Source organism: Tamandua tetradactyla, chromosome 20 (genome assembly GCF_023851605.1).
Source record: "Tamandua tetradactyla isolate mTamTet1 chromosome 20, mTamTet1.pri, whole genome shotgun sequence".
Taxonomy (NCBI): domain Eukaryota; kingdom Metazoa; phylum Chordata; class Mammalia; order Pilosa; family Myrmecophagidae; genus Tamandua; species Tamandua tetradactyla.
In genome coordinates this window covers 61,576,153-61,594,977 of record NC_135346.1, presented here as the reverse complement: position 1 = coordinate 61,594,977, position 18,825 = coordinate 61,576,153, and the positions used below count along the sequence as shown (strand labels likewise).

Genomic DNA, 18,825 nt, shown 5'->3' with positions numbered 1-18,825 from the left:
TGTGGACTGTGGTGACACTGCACTAGAGGAAGGCAGCTAGCAGGCAGGAATGACGAGTACAGGACTTACTTCTCCTGTAAGTAAGTAAGAGTGCTTGCCTGCCATGCCCGAGGACCCGGGTTCGATTCCCGGTGCCTGCCCATGTAAAAAAAAAAATAGTGCCTTGGCAGTGGGACCATAGGAGATGAGGGTGAGCGAAGGAAAAATGGGTATCAGGTGGGTGAAAGGACATGGAAAGACATAAAGGTAGAGAATAAACAGTGGTAAACAAGAGTTTTATTTTAGAATATAGATATTGCCTTAAAGATTATAGATTCAACTGGCACTAATAGATTCAAGTATGAGAGAGATATGATCAAATTTGTGGGTTTAGAATGAGAAACAGCTGAAAATTGTTAATCAGGAGAATATGAAAGAGTGTGATAGTTATTTTTTAAAAAATGATGAATTGAAATACTTGATTTTGTTTAGTTTATTGTCATTATCTAAGTGTAGCCTAAATAGACATTTGCCTCTGCTAAGTGATTAACGTGAGGAAGAAGGGACCCTGGAAACAGTGTAAATGTCAGACTCTTTTCTATACATGTCCCAAAGGCTAATGACCCTCTATAATAAAACAGCCCAATTAATCAACTGTATGGAAGTGTGTTTTAGTACATATCAAAACTATATTGACCACAGGCAGACATTCTATGCAGGCGGAGGTCACAGAGAAACTTTAAAAGTATATATTAGTGAGTTATAAATTTTATGTATACGTATATTTTACTTGAGGAAGATCTAGGCTTTATAGTGAATTGAAGTTTTTTCCTACTTGGTTAGATTCTCATCTTGAGTAAGTGATGTTAGTACATATTGACTAAAGCATCAATCTTAATTCCAAATAACTTGACTGTTACAAGCTAAGGTTTTACTTTTAATTGGCAACATGTAACATAGAAACTAAGGATTCTAACTATACAGTATAGGCCAATATTTTTCAATAAATAAAAACAAACAAACAAAAAAGATATTTTTGAGAGTGCCTGAAGAGCACATATTCTTTCCATTCCTCTTCGTCACCTTTCCACAAACTATTCATAGAAGCAGAGGAAAGTGAACACAAGGCATCTGGCCGTGATATAGAGCAGATCTCTAAAGTCATATAAAATATTTGAAATTGTATCTATATTTTTCTCCCTACATATCAGTTATTTTATGTAACACATTTTAATCTACATATCAGCTAGATTATTTAAACACTTTCTCCCTAAAACTTTGACTAATATTGATGCTTCTGGAAAATGCATCAGGTTTATTTTATGGCTTTATATAATACAGGCATTGAATATTTGGGGGGCCTTAATGTTCCAGCTATCAGCTGCCTTAAAAGCACCCCTAAACTTGGTGGCTTAAAATAACAAATTTTTTATTACATCTCACCATTTTGTGGCTGAAGAATTCAGCTAGGGATCAGTTGGGTATTCTGTTTCATGATTCATCAGTTGAGGACACTTGGTGGCATTAAAAAGGTGAGGGGCTGGTCAGGAAGGTCTACAATTACTCCACTCACATGCGGCAGGGCAGGCTGGAACCTGGCTTAGCTGGGGCTGTGGATGATGGCACCCACATGTGGACTCTGCAGAATGGCTATTTTAAGTTAGTTGGTCCCAAACCTAATGACTAAAGGATCCAAGAGTGTTCTAAACTGGAAGCTGCTAGGTTTTTTATGACTTTGCCTTGGAAGAACTAGCATATCCTTTTCACTGCATCCTCATGGTCAAGCAAGTCACTAAGGCCAGTCCTGATGTAAGGGCAGGAGAATTCACCTCCATGTCTTACAACAAGGAGTGGGAAAGAATCTCGGGCCACCTTTAATTTAGTCCCCCTGTTCTTAGAAATGTAGTCCTTAATACTCTCGAGTGAGTCCTAGAACCAGGCCCTACCATTCCATAGCTAGACTGATTGACTTTCTGTGGATCAAAGTTACATTGCTTTTATTGACTTTTGCCTTGTTCCTATAAGAAATGTTATAAGAAAAAGTTCTTTTACATCTTTTTGTATGTTCAATAGTATGGTCTTAAAGGTTTTTCACTATTAAACAATGATTGCTCTACTGCATTCCATAGGACAAAATTCTTCTGTGGTCTTAGTACCAGGAATAGTAATTCTTCTTTCACATTTCTTAAAGTAAATCCTATAACTCAATGATACCTATTCAGTGTTTACCTTGACATAAGAAAACCTTCCTTTATTCCCTTTTTTCCTAATTTAAATACATTTATTATTATTATTTTATCTTCTGCTTTTGGCTAGATTAATGTTTGTTATTTACAAGTCAGAGGGATAAAACAAATTAAATGCAGATGAATTTAGGAAATGGGGAAAAAATAGAAGATGCTAGTATCATGTCTCCATTCTACTAAAGGAAATAATTAGCAGACACTTTAGTGTTTGTCTCATTTCCTTCATTTTCTGGATGAATGACCTTGGACAAAATTATTGTAGCCTCTATAATAATCCAATTTTTTTTTATGAAAAGGAGGAAATATGAAAGTGAGAAGATTGTAAGGTTATTTGTGAATTAAAGGAGATGCATTGAATCTAGTGCCTAGTTCTTAGAAAACCTCAATGAATGTTAGCTATTGCAATTAACTTGAATTTGTAATTTAAAATTTTATTGTCTTTAGGGGTTGCAAGGGTGGTTCAGTGGTAGAATTCTTGCCTGCCATGTGGGAGACCTGGGTTTGATTCCTGGCCCATGCACTTCCCAAACAAACAAGCACACAACAAACAAAAAATTCAACAAATGGTGCTGAAACAAGGGTAAACTCACACGGAATAAGAACGAAATGTGATCCCCACCATATAGCATGAAAAAAGTTTATTGTCTTTAGTTCTGACAGAAAACAAAACATGCCTTTACATTTTGTTTTCTGAACTGCAATACCTTTTTTCTGAGATAAAAGTTCATGCCACTTTCACTTGTAGCAGAGGAACCTAATATAGCATGCTCATTCTTGCTCATTAGCTGTCTGCGGCAGACATGCTTCTCTACGTCAGCCAACGGTGAGAAATTGTCTATGAACGAAACTTTAACTACAGAGAAAAAAATCATATAAAGTCATAACTAGATGAAAGCAATCCACTTCATACTTGGAATTTCTTTTTGTCTTGGAATTTTTTGAGAGTCAATGAAAATTTAAATATACAGAGAGGAATAAACAATTCTTTATAAATAACACGTTTCAGTTTGACATGCTGAATACTTGGGAGAAATAGGAACGGGAGGAAAGCAGGTGGAAAGAAAGTGATGGGAGAAAAATAGAAACGGGGAGATGAAAAGGTGAAAGAGCCAGAAACTTAGACATTAATTCAACAAATACTTATTGAACACCAAGTCTGTTCAAATGATTCCTGAAAATATATGGCCTCTTAGAATTAAATAATTTATCTCGGACATGGGATTTTAGGCACTCTGACAATACAGCAGTTGAGTTGCTTTGGACAGGGAAGTTTGGGGACTCCCAAATCTCTCGAAAGACCTACAGCTTCATTATTAACTTCTTAAGTGAAAGGTGCTCTAAGCATGTAATACATTTGTGGAATATTCTTTGACAAATGGAAATGGTCACATGTCAGATCTTCATCTTCTGCAGAGCCTCCAGATCCTTTGTAGGAGTCTTCTCAGAGCTCCTTTCACATCCTTATTCCTCAGGGTATAGATGAAGGGATTGAGAGTGGGGGTGATTATGGAATAGAAGAGGGAGATAAACTTGCCTTGCTCTTGGGAGTAGCTGGATGGGGGCTGCAGGTACATGTAGATGGCAGGTAGATAGAAAAGGGAGACCACGACCAGATGGGAAGAGCAGGTCCCAAAGGCCTTGTGCCGTCCTTTGGAGGACTGGATCCTGAGCACCGCACGGGCAATGAAGCAGTAGGAGAGGAGGATAAAAGCTAGGGGGAGCAGCACAAAGAAGGCCACCAGCACGGCCAGTGTGATGTCATTCACTGTAGTGTCAGCACATGACAGCTTGATCATGGCTGGCACCTCACAGAAGAAGTTGTTTAGCAATTGCCGCCCACAGAAAGGCAACTGCACGGTCAAGATGACTTGAACGAGAGAGTTGCCAAAGCCACTGATCCAGGCCATGGCCACAAGCTGCTGGCAGAGAGGGCGATGCATGATAACAGCATACCTGAGGGGCTCACAGATGGCCACGTAGCGGTCCAGGGCCATGGCAGCCAGGACAATGCACTCGGTGCAACCCAACCAGTGGAAAATTGCATACTGCACTGTGCAGCCCCCGTAGCTGATGGTCTTCTTGGAGCTGCCCATGTTGACCAACATCTGTGGGACTGTAGTTGTGGTGTAGCAGAGGTCCAGGAAGGACAGGTGGCTGAGGAAGATGTACATGGGGCTATGGAGCTGGGAATCCAGCCGGGACACCAAGATGATGGAGATGTTCCCCAACATGGCTAGAACGTAGGACACCAAGAGGACCACAAAGAGAGGGAGTTCCAGCCATGGCCTATCAGAGACACCCAGAAGGATGAAATCCCCAGGTGAATCCCCCAAGAAACTCTGGTTGTCACTGCCCATGCTGATGCATTTTCCAGTACCTGTGGTAAAGCAAAAAAAGTCAAAATGAATAAGACCTGAGAGGAGGAATCAATCATCTTCCTTACTACTTGTGTTCATATATTCTTACACAGGTCAGATTTGTCTGGTCTTTATATCTATAGAGTCACTTGGATGTGGAAGATTCAGAACCAGGAGTCAGAAAAGCTGCATACATTTCCTTGCTTTACCTCCTGCTCCTATGACCTTGACTATACCATTTAATCTTTCTGAACTTCAATTTCTGCATCTGTAAAATGGAGAGAAAATACCTGTAGTAACTGGGGAGACTTGAGTAAGAGAAAGGAACATTAATTATGATAATTTTTCCCAGTAGTCAAAATCTGTCATAGTTCCCTTCTCCATTAGAATGTTTGACTTCCCTCTACAAACACATTGAGCGGATAATCTATTTTCTCAGACTTTCTTGTTTTATCTTTTGGAAGTGGTACTGAGAAGTGACAGAAAGCAAGTGTAATGGCTTTGTAAATAGCTGGGGATTTTGTTGATGTAAACATAAACTACTCCCTTCCTGTGGTTTACATCTGGTCCCATCACCAAGAGAAGGTGCTCCCTGGCCCTCTGGACCACACTTTTCTCTCTCTTCACAACCTTTCACACACAGGGAGCATTTACTCACTTTGGCAAATAACAGTCACATAATTCAAAATTCTCTGAGTCCCTTGAGTGGAGAGGTCAATTCCTATGTTCCTTTCCCCTAGTCTCTGTCTTTGTCATGACACCTAATGAGATCCTAGAGCACAGGAATTTGACCACCAGTGGACAGTCCTTGAAGATTATAAAAAACGTGGTCCCTAGAATCACCTACTAAAAGATGACAGTGCCTCTAGAGCTAATAGTTTTCTGCCAGTTTGGGTGATATTTGAATACCCTGGACAAGTTTTGCCAAGCAACTGTCCCTTCATGGTGATGGACAACACAGCTGATCTGATTTCTGGATGCTATCATTGGTAGAAATGGCATGTGAAGATTCACAAGGACTTTTCTCTGAGTGCCGTAGACTCCAGCCTCCTACTCTATCTCTGACACTGTCCACCATGCAGAGAATTTAAAGATCACGATTCAGACCTCAAGGTCGTGATGGGAATAATACGGTTCATGATAGGGCTGACAAGAAAGTAAACTTGTGGGCAGGTCATTTATAAAAAAAATTCCTTTTTAGAATTTTATCTGTTGCTTTATGCATTAACTAGAAAATGCATGGAGATCTTTTCAGCTCAGATGATGCAACAACCCCTCTATCTGCTCCTGTATTCTAATGAACTCTGAAAGGAACTGAAGCCCAGGATTTAAACTGATAAATAAGTGCAAATCTCCTTTCATCCTTCTATTGTTTCTAAATTACATACTAGTTGCTGTAAAGTTTTCAGTATTCTTGTGGAGCACCCAATTATTGCTTTTACCCCCATTATTCTATCAGAAATCCCTCCCGAGATAAAACTCATAGAATACAATTATATTTCTAATGAGAACTCAGGACACTGGTTTTCATTCAATGAACCACGGCAAGGGAAAGTTAGGATCTTCCACTTTTTACGTTGAAAGGAATTAAGTCATTTCCCTTTCTGCTCTGTTGGATTTCTGATTCCGGAGTTTCTTTCCGAAAGTGGAGAAGAGAGGGGGGAACCACAGGGGTAGTGAAGGAAAAAAAAGGATGGTGGAAGCAAGAGAGAGGGATAGAAACATGTCACATTTAATAATAAATAAAAAAATTAAGCATTCCATTACATGCCAGGAATTATGATAATAACTTCATATTTTTATTTTATTTAGTTCTTTAACAATTCAGTAAGGTAGATGTTTTCACTTCCATTTTGCCATTGAGCAAGGAGTGATTCTGAGATGCTGATTGGTCTGTTTTAGTTTGTTCACAGAGCAGTTAGTGGTACAGCCAGGATTGAATGCTCTTGCTTTAATACTATATTCTCTCTAGCATTGTGCTTTAAAATGCAAATGATGAACTGGAAAGCAACAAGAGCTTCTCATGGCAACAAAAGAATAGTTGAAGTTAAGGAGGATGCTGGAGAAGAGGGATGAAGGAGAGCTATGTCAACAGAAGGAGAGAGGCAAGAAAAGGGTTTTGAGGGATTTGAGGAAGAGAGGCTTTTTAAATTACTAGTTCAATGTATGACTCACATACACATGTGGCTTCTCACTGCAAAGCCAGGTGTCATCCCAGCCCAATCTTCTTGTCCTCCATCTGGTGCCCTGCCGTCCAGCTCTTCCCACTCACAGTTCTGCCTGGGTCCCACCCTGCCCTCCGTTGATGCCCACTGTGATCTTTTCCCATCTTCTCACCACCTGAATGGAAATGCTCCCCAGCTGCTCACTTTGCTTCATTAATGAATACAGTCATCTCCACGCCTGCCGAAATTACCTTTAAGCAGAAATCTCTCAGACCTGTGTCTCCAGCTGAGATTTCCTTACTGTGCTTGAACTTCATTTTTGACATTGTTAACAGTGACATCTTAAATCTAACCTGGCAGCCATCCTCCACAATGTCAAATCAGCTCTTCCCAGTTTGACTATTACCTTGATTCAACATATTCAGGTTATTTCAAATAATATCCTACTCCGCATGTATCATAGTTCATCACGACCTTATCGTGTTGGCTACTCCCGCACAATGCCATAGACACGCGCTGGCTGCATCTCCCATGTGGTTCCTGGGCAGAGACTGCCTGGACTGTGGTTGCCCACCGGGTCCTGTAGGCAGGCTCCTCCCCATTCTTCCTAAGACCCGGATCTTAAGAGCAGTAGTATCATTAAGGCTTCCAATCGCCTAGAAATAGGAGCACATCTCCTCAGTGTCCTCACATGAAATCCCTGCAGTTTCCTCCGAGAATTTTCAAATCCATCTACCTTAGCTGTCATCACAGGGTGCAGGCAAGACTGTGAGCTCTGTGATATATTTTTATGATAAATACCCTTAAATGATATATTATCTCATATCTATATCCATCTATCTATCTATCTATCTATCTATCTGTCTGTCTGTCTGTCTGTCTATTTATTTAATTTCTATCTAATCTATTTGTCTATCATCTAATCTTGTAGTAATGCCTGGCACTTGCTGCTGAAATCCCTTTTGGTGGTTGATAAATCAGGTTGCCACCTGCCCTGCTACAACAATAGGGAAAATAAAATTCACAGAAATATGTGGAATTTCTGGAAGGAAATTTATGAGACAGGTGAACAGGAACTTGACTATGGGTTTTTTTTTGCCTGTCAGTTCAAAGGATCTCTTTCCTTTGTCTAAAATTCACCCTTAAAGTCTTGTAACCTGGGCAGCCAGATCAAGACCCTGTTTAACTGCCAAGGTTGTAACCAGGATTATCACGCACGAGACAGAGTCCTGAGGATGAGGTTTACAAATGGCAAGGTTTTACTTAGCTGAGATTAACAGGTCTTCATTCATCACACACAAAAACATAATTTTCTCGTCATTTATGTATTTCCGGTCCTGTGCAGATGGCATGCTTACTATTAGAAGCTCTGATTACAGTGAAATCAAGGAGCCAGCTGGCATAAGGAAAAAGGGTCTAAAAATAAAATATTGACTTTTCCCTCTTTAACTTCGTTCTACTAACTCTCATCCCACCAGTCCCTTCAAGTCCAGCCATAGGCCAGTCTCATCCATACCAGGACTTTCTGCCTTTTTTGTCTGCCTGCCTGGAATGCCAATTTTTTATAGCCTTCACCTTCACTTCATAGCATCCCTCTTATTTCACTGGAGCCCAGCTTTCGCTTCTCTCATGAAATCATCCTCACTAGTTCATCACTTATTGATCATTGTCTATAAATTTCCTAACAAATGTTGAGAAGAGAAAAAATTTCCTAACAAGCATTAAGGAAAGAAAGGAAAAATCAGCATTTAATAAGCACTCGTCATCTTTCACCTTCATGCCAGGTATTAGCTATATATATTACCTTAAGTCCTACTTCAAATAACTCTGGGAAAATTGAGAAGTTCATGAAGGTTAAGACCATGCATCTTGTTTAAGGTCTGAACTAAGATATGATTTCATGGGGTAAGAAACTCTGAGACTTCTTCCCATGGAGGAAATTAGCCCCCATAGATACCCAGATGTCATAAGCAGTACAACACCGAGTCCGAATTTCTAGCAGTCACCTTTTACATGGTACATGAATCCTTGTAAGTTACCCTACGAAAACGAAAAGTGTTTAAGATCTTACCTAGTGGAAATCTTAAAGTATGCTAATGATCTTCAATATGTCAATTTTTCTATTTGGAGTGGATTGTAATTTTTAAAAAACAAAAAGCTGCCTTCTGCACTGTGTCATCCACAGCAATCACACAGCATGAGTGATACAATTCATTCACTAGATGATTACTGATTTTATTAACAAATCTAAAGGTCTCAACATCAAAATAACTCCTTATTCAGTACTGTAGCCATTAACCCCGTAAGTTCTTCTTTCTGGTGGTGTTGGGAAGGGAAAAAACAATGAGAGGGAGCTTGGACTGAAAAGTAACTGGACAGCACAAGTAATCAGATCTGTGAGACTAAGAGAGGTCAAGGACTGCAAACACCATGCAGAGAGAGCACCAACCACCACAAGCTGACACAAATCACCGAGGCTGAGAAATATTGCTCAGTTTGCAGTGGGGTGATAGGCACATGCCTGCTCTCCACCCACGCTCCATTGTCTTTTCATTTTTATCCCCAAAACATTTCATTTTGCTACTGAAATTCAGCTCAAAGTTTGCTTTCACTGAAGACTGAGACTTTTTGGCTTTACTTGCATTAGTCTTCTCTTGTCACGGACACGTTGAACTCAGTATTGCTCTTGTGACTTAGATTCGGCATCATCACAAATATCGGGGTTCAGAGGAAAAGAGGCTCAGGGCCACCTCTCCAGACAAAGTTTGGATAGAATCTCTGCCCAGAGGCCAGGGTGACCAGCTCTGTCGTAAATTGTCTTTTCTTGATTGAACTATACAATTTCACACCTGTTGCTTAATAAATGGCCACTATTCATTGACACACCTGTCCACTATCCCATGTCCCCTTGGTCTCCAACATATACTAGTGTTGATGCAATCAAAGCCTTACCCACCTCTACTGAATATTGCAGGTTTTAGTTTGTCCAAATTTGAGGACTAACCACTTACTTTCATTGTTCCCTGGCTTTTTCAGGAAGGCTTGGTTAAGGAATGGAGGTTTTATTAGCAGTCATCTGAGTTGAGGAGGCATGTTCAGGGACGGAGTCATTGGGAATGCTCTCCGTATTCTAAGAAGGCACAGCCCATTTGCTCTGATGAGGTGGTTGTGAGCTTCCTCTTACCTGAAACCTGCCCTCAGAGCAGGTGTAGAGAGATTATTCCCAGACTAGAAGAAAGGTCTGCCTTTGCTGCAGTGTGATCCCTGGGGAGGCTCAGTTCTTACCCAAACTTCTCCTTGGCATGCCAAACTCTGCCACTCTGCTCTAGTGTTGCCCCCTAGAGTACCCACAGAAACTTAGATGTGGTAGAGCATACGTATATGCTTACACTATGGAGCATGCTATAAGCATATATGGTGGAACATGCTTACATGCTTATGTGGTGGAGGTTACTCCTGGGGATAAAGATTTTAGGTAATAAACCATCCCCCTGGTCATTTTCTATGTTTAAATTTGATCTGAACCTCTCCACTCTATTCTTTAGGGATTCTTCTTTTTTTCCCCACCGAGAGTAGCATCTTGTTCTGTTCTGAAGCAAAAAGTTATCCCTGATGTTTTACTTAATTAGTGACTAAGGTATTAGCTGATAATTGAGATAATGCATGAGCCTAAAATACTTGCAATTAAAGATAAATCTTAGAAGATCAGAGGACCAGAGAAATTGGATCAATAAAGGTGAATGAAAACTCTGTCTTTTTAACTCACTGTGGTGAGAGGGGATGCTCTGAAGTCAGTGCAGAGGAGTAACTTGCATAGTATGTGGTTCAGTTAGAAAATGGGCCCTGAAGAGGCTTCAACATCAAGCTCACTCCCTGTGTGTCTTTGAGGAAGTTACTTAACCTCTCTGTGCCTCTGTACTGTCATTTGCAGAACAGAGGAACCACTGGTATTGCTCTCCAAATTTTATTATAATGATTAAATGAATACAGAACTCAAGACAGAATCTGGCAGAGAGTAATGAACTTTGAGGCTTGTTTTTTACTTCTGTACTTGGTCTCAACTGTCTGTTCTACTTATCATATGAAAGGAACAAAAACACTTTTGGTAGAGAGTTAGCATGAAGCAGGGAAATTTCAATTCATGGACTCTAATTGACATGAAGAAAAACTAGTACTCAAACCACCATGAGGTAGTGGCACTTCAGGGCAGATATTTTCCCTTTCTTGGTTTTGAATTCATCATGCTTGGTTTCTAGCTCTAAATGTTTTGAAAAGGCATGTGGTCATATCATGACAATGAGTTAGGGTTCCATTTTTGCTTTCTGGAGTTCTAGGAAGCACCTTGCCTGAAGTTAGAGTGCTCCGTTGTATCTGGCATATCTCTTTAAGAAAAGTTTTTAAAGGAAATGCTACCTACTGTTTCTGTTCAGTCCAGTGAGGTGAAGGACACTTGTATGCTCAAACAGGTCAGAAGTTGGGGGGATTCCATTACAGCAACTGAAGTTCTGAATTCTTTCTGTGGGGGAAGAGTCAGAAAATGGTAGTTTATTTTGTGTAATACGCTTTCCTTCCTTTTTCAAGTAACTCACATCTTCCTCGTTTCCATTTCTTCTCTTTTCTCCTTACTCATTTACTTTCATCTTTTTCCTTCTCCTTTTTAAAACACCTTGTACTGGCCCTCCTCCTGAAAACCTAGGAAAACCCAGCCACTGGGTGACAGTCTGGTTCCGCTTGGGCAGCTCAGGCGCTCCGTAGTCATGGCCTCTTTTGCTAAGGGCACGAGCTGCTCGTGGCCGGCTTGCTGCGCGACCAAGTGGCCGTCGTCACCGGCGGGGGCTCGGGCATCGGAAAGGCCATAACAGCCGAGCTCCTGCAGCTGGGGTGTAACGAGGTCATTGCCTCCCGTAAATTCGATAGATTAAGATCTACAGCAGAGGAATTGCAGTCCAGTTTGCCTCCCACCAGCCAGGTTCGGGTTACTCCGATACAATGCAACATCCGTAAAGAAGAGGAGGTGAATAATTTGATCAGAACTACCTTAGATCTTCATGGTAAGATCAATTTCTTGGTAAACAATGGAGGAGGCCAGTTCCTCTCTCAGGCCGAGCACATCAGTTCAAAAGGATGGCACGCTGTGATTGAAACCAACTTGACGGGAACCTTCTACATGTGCAAAGCAGTTTATAACTCCTGGATGAAAGAGCATGGAGGATCTATTGTCAATATCATTGTGCTTTGTAAAACTGGATTTCCGAAAGCTGCACATAGTGGAGCTGCAAGGGAAGGTGTTTACAATCTCACCAAAACCTTAGCTTTGGAGTGGGCCAGCAGTGGAGTCAGGATCAATTGTATTGCTCCTGGAACAATTTTTTCCCAGTCCGCTTATGACAACTATCGTGATGTGCCAGGTGATATATTTGAAGAGATGATGCAGAAAATACCAGCTAAAAGACTTGGAGTTCCCGAAGAGATCTCTTCCCTGGTATGCTTCATGCTTTCTCCTGGAGCCTCCTTTATCACCAGACAGCTGATAGATGTGGACGGGGGGGGCAGTCTCTGTATACTCACGTCTGGGAGATACCAGATCATGACAACTGGCCAGAAGGAGTAGGAGACCTTTCCGTGGTCAAAAAGATGAAGGCATCTTATAAAGAAAAAGCTAAACTCTAAGCTAAGGAAACAAGGAGGTATCCTTTGTCCTCAAGTGCCTTCACATCTGAGAATCCACTTTTGTACTTTGTAGTTTATAATTTGTATGGAAACACCACTTTCTGCTTTCTTTTTCTTTCTTTTTTTTTTATTTTGCATGGGCAGGTACCAGAAATTGAATCCAGATCTTCAGCATGGCAGGTTAGAATTCTGCCACTGAGCCACCATCACACCTCCTTCTGCTTTTTTAATGTTATCAATTATATCCGTGCAAAAACTATTCCACCTGAAAAAAATGCATTTTTAAATCCTAACCAATGCCTTTTAACCTGTAACGAAAACCCTTTTCTAAGAATGAAAATTTGCCTACTTTATGATTATACTTTTTATTTCTGAGAAAAGTATTTGAAAAATTAAATCTAAATTAATAGCAATGCCTAGAAATCCCAAACATGATTATTTAATTATAAAAGTAGAGACTGAACCTTATGTGTGGTCTAGTTATGATTATTACAGCTGGAATTATACAATGACTGATTTTTGGTGGTAAATACTTTGGGGTCAATAAAGTTTTATTATTGATGTGTAAAAAAAAAAAAAAACACCTTGTACTTTTCTCTGGATTTCCTCCACATTCTTTCCAAAATGGTGTCATGTTTTATATGCAGGTTTTTCAAGATGTATAATATCTTTCCCATCTCAAATTTCTTCTCTCATATAGGATATTTTCCTGAATGCCCCAACAATATATCAAGCCTGGCCATTCAAAACTCAGCTCAACACCACTTAATGTAGAGGTAAGCACTGTGTAAATTCCTTTATTGCCAGAAAGCCAATTACAATTATTCTCTAATTTAAAAGCCCCAAATACCGCAGTACTCCATTACATTTCCATTCTTAGTGTGTTTGGTGTTTTTTTTTTAGTTTTGTTAAAACTTTTTTTTTTTTATTAATTAAAAAAGAATTAACAAAACAATTAGAAATCATTTCAATGTACATGTACAATCAGTAATTCTTAATAACATCACATAGTTGCATATTCATCATTTCTTAGTACATTTGCATCGATTTAGAAAAAGAAATAAAAAGACAACAGAATAAGAATTAAAACAATAATAGAAAGAAAAAAAAACAAAAAAAACAAAAACAAAAAACCTATACCTCACATGCAGCTTCATTCAGTGTTTTAACATAATTGCATTACAATTGGGTAGTATTGTGCTGTCCATTTCTGAGTTTTTATATCCAGTCCCGTTGTACAGTCTGTATCCCTTCATCTCCAATTATCCCTTCTCTTTTTTTTTTTTTTAATTAACAGAAAAAAAGAAATTAACCCAACATTTAGAGATCATACCATTCTACACATGCAATCATTAATTCTTAACATCATCACATAGCTGCATGATCATCATTTCTTAGTACATTTGCATTGGTTTAGAAGAACTAGCAACATAACCGAAAAAGATATAGAATGTTAATATAGAGAAAAAAATAAAAGTAATAATAGTAAAATCAAAACAAAACAACACAAAACAAAACAAAAACCTATAGCTCAGATGCAGCTTCATTCAGTGTTTGTTAAAACTTTTTTATTGACAAATCTTCACACCATACAGTGCATACATGGTGTTAAATCAATGGGTAATCTCATTTTAATTTTTTGTTTAAAATTTTACCAGAATGGGTCATAATAAAGGAATTGTCACATAACTCATAACAATTCAAAGTGCCAGTTTTATGGATGTTTATCACATTAATGATTTTTTTCAAAAGATATGCTAACTTTTAAAAAATAAGATAAAAAAATTGGTTTATAAGAGGGGCAAATTTGGGACAGGATGGAATGATTCCCTTTCCAGAAATCAAAATCAGGTCAATTATTATCACTTACAGGCTGAAGTGAACTTGTAATTGCAGTTCTACACCCAGTATTTAAAAAGGGAAACCTCTATCCAAGCTTCATTATTCAACCTTAGTAAAGGATAATAAAAGAAAAAGTAATGATATGTTTTTGTTTATCAGTTTCTTCATTCTCCCAAGCCTAGAATTTATTTTAGATAAGGTGAATTTACTGTTTTTCTCTCTCTTTCTGGTATTGGGTCAGAGTTGACATAGATGATGGATGTCTCCTCAGCTCCATACTTAATTTTCTTTTTAAAAATCTAACAAACTGGCAAACTGGGGAGTCCATTCAACCAAGATGACAGCATAAGATGCTTCAGGGCTCCATTTTCCAACAGAATTCTTGACCAATTTGTACAACTGGCAACCATCATCCTCAAAACTCCAGAAATCAGCAAAAGTGTTGCCTAAACTGGGTGAATGGTGAATAAAGAAAATGCGGTAGGAATTTTTAATTTTTTAAATTAAACATTTAAAATGTTTACAAACACTAGGAAAGAGTGACATCATCAACATGGTGATGTAAACAGCTACTGGAAACCTCTCCCCGGAGATCCAGTAAAAAACAAGGAATTCTCTCTGGTTCAGAACTCCGGAGGAAGGTGTAGACTGGAAAAAGATCCCACAACACGAATCCAAGAAAGAAGCATCTCCGGGAGTGAACTTCTGTCCCTGACAGGCCGACCTTCTCCCTTCCCCTCACCTGGTCCCACATTCCTCAGGAAGTGCCCAGAAGCAGAACCCGGGTCCCTCCCGCCTCCCCCTGGGACACAGACGATGGCAGCGTCCACGGCAGTAGGACAGATCCCGTCTACATCCAGACACAGGGACCCAGAGCAGGACGTAGAGCTGTGAGGGAGGGCAGGGTACCAAAGGGCAGCAAGAAGGAGTTTCCAGAACGGAGGATTAGGGAGGGAATAGCAAAATCCTCCCTATGAGAAGCAAGTAGCCAGGCAGGAAATATCCACATCAGCTGTTCGGGACCTGGAGGGGCGGGGAGGACGCGTCAAGATCCAGGTCAGCGAGAATAAGAAGTCTGAGAAAACGCGGATGAGAGTTTCCAGCCCTGGGTTCTGGTGCCCACCCCCACCCTGATCCTTGCTTGGGGGACAGCTGCACACTAGGGCAGTTGGGGGGTCCTCTGCCACAAGGAAAGTGGGGAACACAGTTCCACGTTGAGCCAGGTTGTGAGCAGGAAGTGAGTGTACAGGAGCCCTGCAGTTTCAGTCCTGCTCAGGCAGACGGTGCCTGGGCTCCAGGAGGTAAAGGGCTCCTGGGGACAAGTAAGTCCCAACAGCACCACCTGCTGAGCAGACCAGGAAGTGCAGGGGAATTACAGCGCTTTCAGAGCCCTTCCAGACCCCATCCCAGGCCCACTGGAGCTGCTCTGCACCTCAAGCGTGGGAACCTGGCTCTGTTTTCGTGGAGAAATGCAATGACCTGACTATCAAAGCAGTGTCCTAAAAAAACCCAGGTCTTGATGGCCAGGGAAAAGCAAAGAATTTCTGGGCCAGCTGCTAGCTGGGGAAGCTGAACTTCTCAGTCCCCCAGCCTGAGGTCTTTCCATGGTGAAGCCCCAAAACCATGAGGCACATTGTGTCCACAGGCAGGGTCTCAGCCAAGGTGCACAGTGCCCACCCACCACCCCAGAGTCAACAGCTCCGGCCCACACAGAGAGCCGTGGCCTTGACTGGATTGCTGCCTTCTTGGGCTCCCGCAATTGAGGTGAGGTGGGGTTGTGGAGTAGAGATGGCCCAAGAGTGCCATCTGCTGGGAAGATAGGGGAGTGCAGCCTGACAAGCTGCTTCTCTGCCCAGCCCCTAACAGACTTCCTAAAAGGGGTGCATCTCTCGTGTGATGCTCCAACCCTGGTTTGGTGGGAATTACTGACAACCCAAGCATCAAAGGAAACATTCAATGCAAGCTCTAACAACCACAAAATCTTAGATGAGCGAGGGAAATCAATTTTCAAAATAACCTCGTCAAGATAATCAAATGCCAAGAAACCAGCAAAAAAATCACAAAACACATGAAGCAGCAAGAAATTATGGCCAAGACAAATAACCAAATTTAAAAAACTGGAGACACAGAATCTGGAGCAACCAATTCAAGATGTTCACACAAATCTCTTAAGTAACTTCAATAAGTTGACTAAAGAGATAAAGGAGATCAAGAAGACACTAGAAGAGCATAAAGAAGGATTTCAAGGAATAAATAGAAAAATAGCAGCTCTTATGGAAATGAAAAACACTGTAGATCAAATTGCAAGTATCCTAGAGACATACAGCAGCAGATTTGAAGAGGAAGAATAAAGAATAAATGAACTGGTATACAGAGCAACTAAATTTGAATGTAAAAACAATAAATGGTGAAAAAGATGGAAAAATTTGAATTGGATTTCAAGGAAATTATTGAGACATCAAGTGCACAAATATAAAAATGATTGTTGTCCCAGAGGGACAAAAGATGAGCAAAGACTAGGAAGAATATTTGAGGAAATAATTTGGAAAACTTACCAACCCTTACAAAAGGCATAAATATGCAAATCAAAGAAACCCAGCGTACTCCAAATAGAAAAAATCCAAATAGACTCACTCCAAGACACGTACTAACCAGACTGTCAAATGCTGAAAAGAAGGAGAGAGTCTTGAAAATAGCAAGAGAAAAACAAATTCCCACATACAAATAAAGCTACATAAGGCCAAGTGCTGACTGCTTCTTGGGCACCCTGGAGACAAGAAGTTGGTGATACAATATATTTATGATTCTGAAAGCGAAAAAATGCTAGGCAAGAATTCTTTACCCAGCAAAGCTTGGGTAAAGCTTCAAAGTTGAGGGGGAGTTTAAAATTTTAACAGATAAATAAATGCTGAGAAAATTTGTTAACAAGACACCTGCCATACAAGAAATACTAAATGGGAGTTCTATTGACTGAAGAAAAATGCAGGAAAGAGTGGCCTGGAAGAGGGTACAGAATTAAGAATATTATAAGAAGTAACTCAAAGGATAAAAAGAGCAAGATAAAAAATAGATCTGACAAATAAAAGTCAAAGGATAAGATGGTTGAATCAAGAACTACCTTTAAAGTAATAACTTTACTAAGGGATTAAACACCCCAAATAAAAGACACATAGGCAGGATAGATTAAAAATATGGCCCATCTACATGCTGTTTACAAGGGACTCATCTTGGACCCAAAAGATAAGAATAAGTTGAAAGTGACAGGATGGAAAAACATATTCTATGCAATTGTAACCAAAAGAAAGCTGGGCTAGCTGTAATAGTTGTCTTGGATTGCTTACATGGTTGGAATGCAATATTCCAGAAATGAATTGGCTTTTACAAAGGGGATTTGTTAGGTTACAAATTTACAGTTCTAAGGACATGGAAATGTCCAAATTAAGGCATCCAGAGAAAGATACCTTGACTTTGAAGAAAGGCTGCTGTCATCTGGACCAGCCCTGTCATCTGGGAAGGCACATGGCTGACATTTACTAGTCCTTGCTCCCAGTTCATTGCTTTCAGCTACTGATTCTGTGGTTCCTTACTCTGGGGAAAACTCGAGGTTTCAACTCTTTTATTTTTAGTGCTTCTCAGCCACTCTTTTTTATCTTCAATGATTATTGAGATTTGTTCATATAAAGTGTATAATCAGTGGTTCACAATATCATCATAAACCTGTGCATTCATGATCACAATTGCTTTTTTAACATTTTCATTGCTCCAAAAGACAATAAAATAAGTGTTAGAAAAAACTAACAGTAAAACAGAACACCCCAAACATCCCATCCCCATCCCCATTGTTTGCTTGTTTGTTTATGCTCTTGCTTATCTGTCCATACACTGGATAAAAGAAGGGTCAGTCACAAGGTTTTCACTCTCCCATGTTCACACATTAAAGACTCTGTTTTTATTCAATCATCTTCAAGAATTGAGGCTTATGGATTACAGTTCAAAAGTTTTAGGTATTTCCCTCTAGCTACTCCATATACCAAAAACTGCATAAGAATACGTTCTAGAAAGACCTCTTGGCTCTATTTGAAACCTCTCAGCCGATGAAACTTTATTTTGTTTCATTTGTCTTCCCTCTTAGGTTATCATTTCCAAACATCTGTGCCCTCAGTGTTGGCTCTCAGCTCTCTGTGCCTTTTCTGTCTTTTATTCTCTTTATAGAGGATACCAGTAAAAGGATTAAGACCCACCCATTGAGTGGGTCACATCTCCATGGAAATAACCTAATCAAAAGATTCCAACAAACAAGTTTGCCCCCACAGATTGGATTAGAAGAATAAAGTTTTTGTGGGGTAAATAGAGTTTCAAACCAGCACAATAGTGTCATACAAAATAGACTTAAATTTTTTTTATTTTTTGCATGGACAGGCCCTGGGCAACAAACCTGGGTCTCCGGCATGACAGACAAGAACTCTGCCACTGAGCCATCATTGACCACCACAAAATAGATTTTAAATGTAAAGATGTCATAAGAGACAAGGAAGGATATTACAATAAAAGGGCAATTTATCAAGA

General features: G+C 40.0%; 1 protein-coding gene and 1 pseudogene across 2 annotated transcripts; one reads left to right on the top strand and one right to left on the bottom strand.

Moving 5' to 3' along the window:
• Positions 1 to 3,622: 3,622 nt before the first annotated feature.
• Positions 3,623 to 4,582, bottom strand: LOC143664659 (olfactory receptor 2B11). The gene has a single exon (XM_077138119.1). It carries the CDS (start codon positions 4,580 to 4,582, stop codon positions 3,626 to 3,628), a length of 957 nt encoding a protein of 318 aa, XP_076994234.1. The 3' UTR covers positions 3,623 to 3,625.
• Positions 4,583 to 11,504: 6,922 nt separating this feature from the next.
• LOC143664658 (peroxisomal trans-2-enoyl-CoA reductase pseudogene) lies at positions 11,505 to 12,978 on the top strand (annotated as a pseudogene). Its single transcript, XR_013166569.1, has 2 exons — positions 11,505 to 12,434; positions 12,562 to 12,978. The product of XR_013166569.1 is annotated as a peroxisomal trans-2-enoyl-CoA reductase pseudogene (transcript).
• The last annotated feature ends 5,847 nt before the right edge of the window (positions 12,979 to 18,825 follow it).